Genomic DNA, 12,448 nt, shown 5'->3' on the forward strand with positions numbered 1-12,448 from the left:
GCACAGGGCAGTTTTAGAGAGGGCAGAGGATTGAGAATTGAACAAAAGGTTTGAAATTGGACATGGTAAGAACAGACTGTGTTTTGAGAATCCTGATCCTGAAAAAAGCAGATAGAATTCATGATTAGATAGATAGATAGATAGATAGATAGATAGATAGATAATGTGTGTGTGTCTGCCTGTCTGTCTTTGTCTTTCTGGAAAAGGTCAGGACAAGGTATATGTAGATTTTAGGATGGGGGTGATTAAGCATAATTCTTAAAGAAGGTAAAGGGAGGGGAGGGTATTGCATACCTAGAGATTAACCTTTGATAGTTTGATATGAGGAAGTTCACCTCCTCCACAGAGACAGATGCCAGGAACCAAAGGAAAGTACAAGTCTGGGTACAATTTGTACCTCAGAGGCAGGAATCCAAAGCGATTTTGGCCCAGTGACCTTGATTTTTTTCTCTGTCATTTAGGGGGAAAGCGATTTACTAAGAGCGATGGGGTACTAGTAGAGTGCGCATTAAAAGGAGAGGTGTCAGGGAAGAGATTAGCTTTTGAAACAAGAATAGGGGAGTAATGACTTAGTTGTGGAAGGGAGTTTAGGAAATATTGGCCTCCAGTTTCCAACTTCCCAGAGAGCAAGAGAATGAGCATTACCCACTTGAGTGTGGTTATGTGGCTGAGAATCAGCAGCTGTTAAGAAAACACAGAAGGTATAGAGAACATTCAGTGAGGAAGATAGGGCATGGAGTAGTTTCTTTACAGTTCAAAGAGATTCCACAGAGTGTGATGAGTAGTTTGGCTGGGCGGGCTTTGCGGGTGGAGGATGGGAACCAAAGCAATCCGTGAAGGAGAAACCAGAGTGCACAGTGCTATGAGTACAGGAGAGGAGTGAACAAAGGAGCTGGGGGTATTGGCAAAGCACAACAGAGATGCTGCGAAATAGGGTAGGATTCATTGGCCCTAATGCTTTTATTAAAACCTTAGTCCAAGAATGGTTTGATATCTTCTATCAACACAAAATGATTTTGTCTTTGTTCAGCAACCTATGACCCTCTCCTAGAGTTACAGATAGAAACTACCTAAAGCATTGTTTATTGTGCTTCTGCATAGCTCACCTCTGAGTGGAAGGAAAGACAGATTGGCCCCACCACATGGAGAATCTGGTGGCTTTTCATGCAGCAGAACTAAACCAGCGTGCAGGGGGTGGTGCTGACAGGCCTGGTGTCCTGGCGTCCTACCCAGCTCCCAGAGGAATGCACAGTGTTGTTTCTTTAGGGGAGATGCCTGGGAGTGGAAGTACTGGAAGGGTTAGGAATATGTTTTGTGACTTTCTATGTGGTCAAATTACTTTTTAAATGAGACGCCTTTGCCTTTTATGGTGCTTACTGTTAATCATTGAAGCTGGCTGAAGAATTCAGAAATGGAGCTGCTTCTCTAAAGCTATAAATTGTTAACTGTAGAACAGAAAAATATCTAAACAAGTTTCCAAGCCCAGCCCTCCTTCCTCATGCGGAAAACAAAATGGAACGTCAATTGTATTTTACTCAATTCTCCAGCTTCTGAGAAGGAAGACACCCTTTACTCCTATTCCATTGCCTTTTCTCCTCAAATGAGTACTTCAACAAGCCAATTTCATATGTAGGCACAGGTATTTGGGGGCTCCAACCTAACTTTGTCTTGGGAAATCAGTCTTGCATTTGAAAGTTGTATTTTTGGCTTGCTCTCATAAATTCAGGATATATTTAAATCTCAGCAGGTTCCAGAAGAGTTCCTGTAAATCATATTCCCCCTTTTAATCTTTTAGAGAATGCCCCATGGAGTTAGGGTCATAGGTGAATATTTATTGCCACTCAGCAGCCTTCCTGAGTACTGCATAGATTTTTTGGAAGACAGTCTTTCAGATTATCGGGTGTCATGAAGTACTCGAGTGTATTTTAGAGTTGCTTCTTTGCATTAATTTTTATGTAGGATGTCACAGAGTTATTTAACATGCACTGTGTTTTTCCATCAAGCCGACTTCTTAACATTTGGAGGCAGGACAAGTATTAAGAGGTCAGACACACCTTAAAAGTGGGGCTCTTTACAAAGACAACTGTGAGCGGGCAGGATATGATAACTCTGGAAGGAATCTGAGTAATTTTGTTCCAAGTATCCTCCTTTCTTCCTAAGGTCACTTGAGATCATGTCCTCAGAACTCACCTGGCTTCAGTCTTTTTCTAACACATCTCTGTCACCTGCTGCCTGAAGACATATGGGTGCCTATAAAGGGGGCATGTGTATTTCTCAGACTAATAGCAGATCTGCAGTACAGATATATTTGGGTGCTATTCAGATTTTTCCTGTTATTTATAGCTACATGGCCCTGAGAAGTTTGCCCGAAGTCTATATTTCCTCACTTATAAAGTAGGTAGTTCTACGGATTAAATAAAATTGAATGCAAAGGGCTTCGTATAGTGCCTTTAACATAGTAAATGTATAACGAAAGGGTGACAATGATGCTAGATGACAATGACAGACTCATGGGCCTCGGGGTTTATCTAGGGCACAATTCATTGTTGCTGAGTGTTTTTTAAATACTCAAGGAGACTGTAGGGTTTTTCTCTGTTTCTTTTATGACAAAATAAGATTGACTCGTAGTAAGTAAAGCAAAGTGTCAGAGGGTAAAGCCTTGGGAGGAGGATGAACTTGAGATGAAAGACATTTAAAATTGACAAGAAACCATGCTATAGGTATAATACAAATGAAAAATACTTTCACAGGTTAAATACTTTGTTATGAGTGGGGAGGTAGAATTTGGAGGCAGGGTGTCACATTTGGGGAAAGGACTAAATGAGTTGTTATCATTTGAGCCTCCAAAACAGTGCCTGGCATTTACTGCCTTCTAAATAAATGGTGGATGTTTAATAGATTTGCCTTTGAGATAAAGTGACAAAAATTATGTGTAAGTTTAGAACATTGGTAGGAGGCTGAGGACATGAGGGAAAAGAACTGGGTGCTTTTGAGGGGGGCCTACTCGAGAATGTCTGAGTTGGGAGGAGAAAGGGGAGGTTTCAGTACAATTCTGTTGGAGCTGTTGTCCACACGGCAGTGAAGGTAAATGTGAAGAATTAGGACAGCAGGTACATAGGAATACTACGCTAATGTTGCTGAGACTGTAATTAGACCTTTGATTACTAATCCAGGCTCTACAAAAGGCCAAGAGACGTAAAGTTGACCTAAGGAAGCAACATGCCCTTTATGGCTTGAGCCATAAAACACAACTTTACATATTAATAAAGTGCACATTTTAAAGGGACAGTTTTCTTAATTTTCACAAATGTATAGAGTCATATTACTGACAGTCCAATCAAGATATCGCATGTGGAGAACCAAGATGGCGGCGTAGGTAGACACACTGCGCCTCCTCACACAACCAGAACTGATAGAGAATCGAACGGCAAGGGGGACAGACACCAAGGAAATAGAAAATAAACATTCATCCAGACTGGTAGGAGGGGCGCAGATGGGCACCGGGGTGGAGAGGACTCGCGTGGCTGTGGCGGGACTGAGACTGGCAGAGTGTGGGACAAACGGCGCAGGCAGTCTGACCACTAGCAGACTCTGCAGCCCCACATTTGCACAGATAAACCTAGAGGGCTGGACTCAGGGTGGCGGAGAACAGGGCAGGCAGAGCAGCGGGTAGCGCCCCGTGGCACCACATTCACCCACAGATAAACCGGACAAACGGCGGGGATCGAAGCAGACCACGCAACCCAGGGCTCCAGCACAGGGGAAATAAAGCCTCAAACCTCTGATTGAAAACGCCCATGAGGGTTGGGGCGGCAGCAGGAGAGTCTCCCAGCCTCACAGGAGAGGTCATTGGAGAGACCCACAGGGGCCTAGAGTGTGCACAGGCCCACCCATTCGGGAACCAGCACCAGAGGGGCCCAGTTTGATTGTGGGTACCAGAGTGAAAGATTGAAATCCGGAGGAGAGTGAGGCGGGCGCCATTGCTCCCTCTCGGCCCCTCCCCCACGTACAGCGTCACAGAGCAGCGACCAGCGCAACCCCGCCCCAGTGAACACCTAAGGCTCTGCCCCTTAAAGTAACAGATGCGCCAAGACAAAAAAAAAAAAAAAAAAGGCCCAAATGACAGAACACTTCAAAGCTCCAGAAAAAATACAACTAACTGAGGAAGAGATAGCCAACCTATCGGATGCACAGTTCAAAGCACTGGTTATCAATATGCTCACAGACTTGGTTGAATCTATTCGAAAAACAGATGAAAAAATGAAGCCTATGCTAAGAGAAACAAAGGAAAATGTACAGGGAACCAATAGTGATGAGAAGGAAACTGGGACTCAAATCAATGGTGTGGACCAGAAGGAAGAAAGAAACATCCAACCAGAAAAGAATGAAGAAACAAGAACTCGGAAAAATGAGGAGAGGCTTAGGATCCTCCAGGACACCTTGAAACGTTCCAACATCCGAATTATAGGGGTGCCAGAAGGAGAAGAGGAAGAACAAAAAATTGAAAACTTATTTGAACAAATAATAAAGGAGAACTTCCCTAATCTGGCAAAGGAAATAGACTTCTGGGAAGTCCAGGAAGCTCAGAGAGTCCCAAAGAAGCTGGACCCAAGGAGGAACACACCAAGGCACATCATAATTACATTACCCAAGAATAAACGCAAGGACCTACACCTAAGATTACTGTATCCAGCAAAGCTATCACTTAGAATGGAAGGGAAGATAAAGTGCTTCTCAGATAAGGTCAAGTTAAGGAAGCTCATCACCACCAAGCCCTTATTATATGAAATGTTAAAGGGAGTTACCTAAGAAAAAGAAGATCAAAAATAGGAACAGTAAAAATGACAGCAAACTCACAGTTATTAACGACCACACATAAAACAAAAACGGGAGCAAACTAAGCAAACAACTAGAACATGAGGGTTGTCAATAGGGTTGTGGGAGGGGGAGAAGGGGGTAAAGGTACAGAGAATAAGTAGCATAGATGATAGGTGGAAAATAGACAGGGGGAGGGTAAGAATAGTGTAGGAAATGTAGAAGCCAAAGAACTTACAAGTATGACCCATGGACATGAACTATAGGGGGGGAATGTGGGAGGAAGGGGGGTGGGCAGGATGGAGTGGAGTGGGGGGGAAATGGGACAACTGTAATAGCATAATCAATAAATATATTTTAAAAAATTGGGGCGATTAAAAAATAAAATAATAAATAAATAAACATTCATCCGGACCGGTAGGAGGGGCGCAGATGGGCACCGGGGTGGAGAGGACTCGCGTGGCTGTGGCGGGACTGAGACTGGCAGAGTGTGGGACAAACGGCGCAGGCAGTCTGACCACTAGCAGACTCTGCGGCCCCACATTCGCACACAGATAAACCGAGAGGGCCGGAGTCAGAGTGGTGGAGAACGGGGCAGGCGGAGCAGCGGGTAGCACCCCGTGGCACCACATTTGCGCACAGATAAACCGGACAAACGGCGGGGATCGAAGCAGACCACGCAACCCAGGGCTCCAGCACAGGGGAAATAAAGCCTCAAACCTCTGATTGAAAACACCCGTGGGGGTTGGGGCGGCAGCAGGAGAGACTCCCAGCCTCACAGGAGAGGTCGTTGGAGAGACCCACAGGGGCCTAGAGTGTGCACAGGCCCACCCATTCGGGAACCAGCACCAGAGGGGCCCAGTTTGATTGTGGGTACCAGAGTGAAAGATTGAAATCCGGAGGAGAGTGAGGCGGGCGCCATTGCTCCCTCTCGGCCCCTCCCCCACGTACAGCGTCACAGAGCAGCGACCAGCGCAACCCCGCCCCAGTGAACACCTAAGGCTCTGCCCCTTAAAGTAACAGATGCGCCAAGACAAAAAAAAAAAAAAAAAAGGCCCAAATGACAGAACACTTCAAAGCTCCAGAAAAAATACAACTAACTGAGGAAGAGATAGCCAACCTATCGGATGCACAGTTCAAAGCACTGGTTATCAATATGCTCACAGACTTGGTTGAATCTATTCGAAAAACAGATGAAAAAATGAAGCCTATGCTAAGAGAAACAAAGGAAAATGTACAGGGAACCAATAGTGATGAGAAGGAAACTGGGACTCAAATCAATGGTGTGGACCAGAAGGAAGAAAGAAACATCCAACCAGAAAAGAATGAAGAAACAAGAACTCGGAAAAATGAGGAGAGGCTTAGGATCCTCCAGGACACCTTGAAACGTTCCAACATCCGAATTATAGGGGTGCCAGAAGGAGAAGAGGAAGAACAAAAAATTGAAAACTTATTTGAACAAATAATAAAGGAGAACTTCCCTAATCTGGCAAAGGAAATAGACTTCTGGGAAGTCCAGGAAGCTCAGAGAGTCCCAAAGAAGCTGGACCCAAGGAGGAACACACCAAGGCACATCATAATTACATTACCCAAGAATAAACGCAAGGACCTACATCCAAGATTACTGTATCCAGCAAAGCTATCACTTAGAATGGAAGGGAAGATAAAGTGCTTCTCAGATAAGGTCAAGTTAAGGAAGCTCATCACCACCAAGCCCTTATTATATGAAATGTTAAAGGGAGTTACCTAAGAAAAAGAAGATCAAAAATAGGAACAGTAAAAATGACAGCAAACTCACAGTTATTAATGGCCACACATAAAACAAAAACGAGAGCAAACTAGGCAAACAACTAGAACATGAGGGTTGTCAATAAGGGAGTGGGAGGGGGAGAGGGGGGTAAAGGTACAGAGAATAAGTAGCATAGATGATAGGTGGAAAATAGACAGGGGGAGGGTAAAAATAGTGTAGGAAATGTAGAAGCCAAAGAACTTACAAGTATGACCCATGGACATGAACTATAGGGGGGGAATGTGGGAGGAAGGGGGTGGACAGGATGGAGTGGAGTGGGGGGGAAATGGGACAACTGTAATAGCATAATCAATAAATATATTTTTTAAAAAATTATCGAATGTGTCGGTCACCCCAGAACGTGTCCCCAGCCCCTTGAGTGTGTCATGCTCCAGGCAAACACTACCATGACTCCTTACACTGTAAATTATTTTTCCTGTTCTAGAACTTATATAAGTGTAATCGTATAGTGGGACTTTTTTGTGTCCTTCTTTTCACTCAGTACCATTTCCGTGTCGTTCTGAACTTTAACATGAGGAGTGCCTAAGTCTCTAAATATGCCAGTATCAAGCAATAATTTGCTTTCTACCCTCAAAATCAGTGTAACGTCTGTATAAGTAATAACACTAGTTTGGAAAACTAGTGCCCATTCTCCCTGGCTCTAAATGCTCAATATTCACTATGGGGTGTCATACCAAACAGCCATATAAAATCTATATTTGAAGAGGCAAAAAAAAAAATCTCGAGATAGCTTAGTCGCAACCAGAACTCTTTCTGTTTACGTCCTTTTAGAGTGCTGAGTTTATTTGACCCTCATGGCTTAGTATGTAAAAATTCCATATGAAGAAAAGGTACATTGGAAAGGAAAGGTCACCTTGGCTATTTGGATCCATCTGACTTTGTATGGTGTTAGAGATTTTATTTGTAAAGGGATTGTATATCATGATCAAGTCTTACTATTAACACCCACCTGTTCACTAATGAGCTACTCCATCTTTCCTCCAAATCTGTAAGGAATGATAACTTTGGGCATTAATAAAAAAAGTATTGTTTTTATTGGATGGTTAATTCCCTTGGGGAAAAACTGGTTAAATGTAAGAGGTAAATTTCAGTTATTTTAAGATTTGAGACTTTAACTTGATCGAACTATTGACCGTGTTTAATTACAGTACAAATTATAAAATTTGAGGTTAGAAATCCCTTGTTAAAGTTTTAAATATGTTTATGAGAATTTACATTTTAATATGTGCAATAAAAGTACCTTCTCAGTTAAATTTTATTTTGGGTTAAAAGGTATATGCATTCATCAATGTAAAGTGACTACATTAGTTTGTATAGTTTCTCATCTCCTCCGACTGTATTTCTGAAACTAATCACACTATCTGGATAAACTTTTGCAAGTTTTATCTCTAGTTAGGTAGGACATAATCTGATTAAAATATGTGCATACCAAGTTCCTGAGAAAGATAATATGTTTTGAAGAAGTCAGTAATTCTCTCCCAAAAAATTAATTTTTTTACATACTTTATCTAAAATTTTCCATGTTTAACTCCTATAACGATAGTATATTTGTACCATAATAAAAACATGTATGTGGGTTTTTCTTCCTTATGCCTATTACGAACTGTTTTTGCTCACAACACTTCTCACACCAAACACATGAGTTTCTCCTTCAGCCAGCAATCAGTTCTCTTTGACGTAACTACCTGGAGTTGGTGCTGACTTCGAAGCATAAAGGTTCAATACGGCCAAACTGCCCTAACTTCAGATGCCAGTTTCCAACTGTACTTCTGACGAACCAGCTTTAAATTGGATGTTCCTGTGACCGCTTCCTCAGGTTTGTGAGGAAGGCTCACAGAACTACTCAGGAATAGCCAAATGGAAGAGAGGGATAGGACAAGATATCAGGGGAGGGATGGGGTGGCACCAAGTTTCCACGTCTTCTCAGGGCAAGCCACCTTCTCAGCATCTTGATGTATCCTTCAACCAGGAGGCTCTCTGAACCCAGTCGGTTTGGGGGTTTTTGTTGTTGTTTCTGGGTTTTTTGTTTGTTTGTTTTAAATGGAGATTCCATGATATAGCACGATTGTTTACATCATTGGCCTTTGGTGCATGAGCTCAATCTCTTACCCATCTCCCCATCCCAGAGGTGAACGGTCTGACTCTAATCACCTGTTTGTTTCTGTGGCAGTGGCACCCTTCCTGAAACTATTTAGGGTCCTACCAAGAATCACCTTATCAGCATGAACTCAGGTTTAGGTATGGTGGAAAGGAGGCTGTTATTAAAAACAAAAGATGCTCCTATCACCCATATCACTCAGGAAATTCCAAGGGTTTTAGAAGCTGTATGTCAGGAACCAAGGCAAACACCAACTATTTATTTCTTATTATCATACCTGTCATAATTTGGGGTACAAGAAAGTGGAAAATGGAGAAGAGGAAGGTGTCAGTGTTGGTTTGGATTTCAGTTTTCAATCTTACTTTGATATTGATTTGAAATGGAATTCTAAAATACAGCAGAACATGGAGATATTCCTCGCAGTAACTTGCGTATTCCAAAAAGCAGGAAATAGTCTAAATGCCTCATATTCAGGGTAGCAGGTAAATTAAATGATATCAATACCACAGACTATTAAGATGCTATTAAATAAAAAATTGTGAAGATTATGATAATATGTGGGGAAACTTTGATGCAAAAAGTGAAAAATTTGCAAAAGATATAAATATTGGTTAAGCTTTAATTAATGCCAGTTTTATCTCATTTAATCCTTGTTACTATTTTATAGGATAATCAAAATGGGAAAGTTCCTGTGATGATTACAACTGTCCAATTAATAATAATGTGCCCTGGCTGGTGTAGCTCAGTGGATTGAATGTGGGCCTGTGAACCAAAGGGTTGCCACTTTGATTCCCAGTCAGGGCACATGCCTGTGTTGCAGGCCAGGTCCCCCAGTTAGGGGCATGTGAGGGGCAACCACACATTGATATTTCTCTTCCTCTCTTTCTACTTCCCTTCCCCTCTCTCTTTAAAAAAATAAATAAATAAAATCTTTAAAAAAAAATAATGTGATATGGCAAAGTGAACACCTCACTTAAGTTGGCGGAATTGTGGGAGCATTGCTTAGGGACTGCGTTCCGAGGCTCATAGACAGAAACCCTGCACTTAGCATTGGCTTAACCAAACAGGGCCTTACTTTCTGTTCATGTATAAAGTCCTGAAGGAAGTGATCTGTTAGAGTCTTAAACAAGTTTCTCCTTTCTTCTCTGCTGTCCTTATGGCCTCTCACTGTTTCTTCATGATTTTAAGACAGATGACTTACTACCAATAAGGGGAAGGGCTAGGGCAAAAGGCTCCTGCCAGCTGATTCTCCCTCCATTTAAACAGTTTTCCTGGAAGTCGCATCCAGGGACTTTTGCTTCCATGGCACTAATCAGAACTATGGCGCACAGTTACCATTAGCTGAAAGGAAGTCCAGCAGTGTATTTTTTCGAGCTGGGCATAGTGTCACCTGGAATAAAAGAGTTCTGTTGGTAAGGGAGATTGGGAGAGAAGATGTTAGATAAGTAACCAGCAAATATCTGCCAAACTGTTTTTGCCTGAATGCTATGATGCTTTTAATCTTAAAAAATAGATTGGCCAAGGCAAGAAGGCCATATGGTAGTGGGTGAGATGTTAAGGATCCCCAATGATCCCAATTTCTTCACTGATTTTTGGAATGTCTAGAATCCTTTCGGCTTTCTCCTTTACGCTCAGCCTTAAACCATTTATTCTAGAAAGTCTGTAGAGCAGCAAGTAGGTGGAGTTTTGCTACTTTTTATAGAATTACTTGAGAATTCGGAGAATAATGGAGCATCGAAACTTAGTGTGGAAAGAAAGGTTTGGCTACTGTGAAGAGGTTGTGTGTAGAATGAGCCTTCTCTGAGCTTCAGCTCCTCATGTGGGAAATAAAATAGGACCTGCTGGGCCTACCTCACAGGGTTTTTGGGAAATGAGAGTGGTGGTGCCCACGGTTTTTCACGGGGTAACACGATTTACAATATCAGATATATTATTTCACTTGGTGGTCCCAAGTCACACACTTATTTCGTGGCACAGGTTGCACTGGAGCTTAGGACTCCTGACTCCTCTCCCAGATGAGCGATGGCAGTGTCTCCCCCCCACGACAGCACTACTCATATAATTAACTGCTCTGTAATTCAGCGTTCTGTTAACCTGATTAAGCAGTTCCATACTAACATAAGTTGATGGGCAAAAGTATGGTAATGGCAGGTGGGAGGATCAAATTAGATAACATAAGTAAATCTCTCTGCAAGCTGAAAAGTGCTGTATAACTACATAAAATACAGGATACAAGTGATGGGAATTATTTACAGTGACAGAAAAATTTAGCAAGAGGGATCATGTTTACTGACTGTTTAGCCATATGTGTCGTTTATATTGTCCTGTTATTAGCTGGTCAATCAACATGAAGTTTTAAGGAATATATTTTATAATATTTTACATATTGATAGAGAAACAAATGTGAACTTACATAAATCAAGCACATTTTTTGAAAATAGCAAATAGAGTATCATCAATAACAGGGTTTACAATCTGATTTTCTGGTGCTGGGTGGGTGTTGAGTTGGATGGTAAAGCAGTGTATTTTTGTTTTGTATGGACAGTTGACTATTAATGTCAAACTTAAAAATTAAGCATTATTTAACTACATGTAATTGTACAATTTCACAACTTCCCAACAACCTTTAATAACAAGTTTGTGTCATAGATTGTGTGTGTATTTTTTTTTTCCTTTTTCTTCAGTGAGTTACCTGAGAGAGAAGAAGGTGAAGGAGAAGAAACTCCAAACTTCAGCCACTGGGGGCCACCGAGAATGTGCGTTGACGACATTATTGGCTTTCTCAATAGGACAACTCAATCAGCTGCTTTTTTCTTTAAGTTAATATTGTCGTTCAGTCATTCTCTAATGATTGAGAAATTGCTGTTCACATGTGCACCAGCCCGAAGTTTAGCTTCATTTTGTTTTATTTAGAGGTTTTTAGCCAGGCAAAATGACTGTAACCAATATTAGGAAAATCTTTGTCATACTCTTTCAGAGAAAGCAATTTACAAATGTCCATCTATGATAGTAACTGATAGTAACTGATGGACTAAGAAGAGTTTATCGCTGCCTCACTAAGCAGAGCAGATCGGGCTGCCTTGAATGCAGAAAAGCCTCTTTATGTGTAAATAACAACAGTAGTGGCTGAGGCTACATCATATACCAATTTATCTTTCCCTCCAACCCTTGTGCTGACCCAGTTTGCGCGTTGTGTGAGCGAACGGAATGTATTGGGCCCATCTGCTCTCAGATCCCCTTGTGATGTTATGTAGTCATGAGGGCTGTACTTTATTGGGATGATCAAAGTCTTCCATTAGCTGCTCTGTCTATTCTTCACGCATTATTAATTTCCTGTGCCCGTCAAAACTGTCTGTTTTTTCTTACACTTCTGACTTTTGTCTCAAACACTCTTAGGAACAGTTTTCTGAGCTAATTTTTTTATTTGCATTAATTATTGGCCACATCTGTGCAATTTGGGCGACATTCATAATATTTTGAGGGGAAAGTTTTATTCCGTATGTTTTTAAAATGGTGCGGAGGTAGGAGAAAAAGAAAACCATCCTGTCTTAAGAACAGATAAAATGGGTCTTCCACTTGCCCTGGCTGGGTGGCTCAGCTGGTTGGAGCGTTGTCCCACACTCCAAAAGGTTCTAGGTTCAATCCCTGGTCAGGGCACATACCTAGGTTGCAGGTTCAATGCCTGGTCAGGGTGGTTGGGTTGCAGACGGAACACAACCAATGTT

The 12,448-nt window shown here is 41.9% G+C and overlaps 1 protein-coding gene across 3 annotated transcripts in view; it reads left to right on the forward strand.

The window, feature by feature from the left end:
• PATJ (PATJ crumbs cell polarity complex component) overlaps nt 1-12,448 on the forward strand; it is a 322,107-nt gene that overhangs the window by 115,139 nt on the left and 194,520 nt on the right. For all 3 annotated transcript variants that reach the window (XM_024565364.3, XM_024565365.3, XM_024565366.4), the window contains exon 23: nt 11,408-11,479. In XM_024565364.3, coding sequence (XP_024421132.2) covers nt 11,408-11,479 — 72 coding nt within the window. The remainder of the gene's footprint in view (nt 1-11,407; nt 11,480-12,448) is intronic.

The sequence above is a fragment of the Desmodus rotundus genome, chromosome 3 (genome assembly GCF_022682495.2).
Source record: "Desmodus rotundus isolate HL8 chromosome 3, HLdesRot8A.1, whole genome shotgun sequence".
Taxonomy (NCBI): Eukaryota; Metazoa; Chordata; class Mammalia; order Chiroptera; family Phyllostomidae; genus Desmodus; species Desmodus rotundus.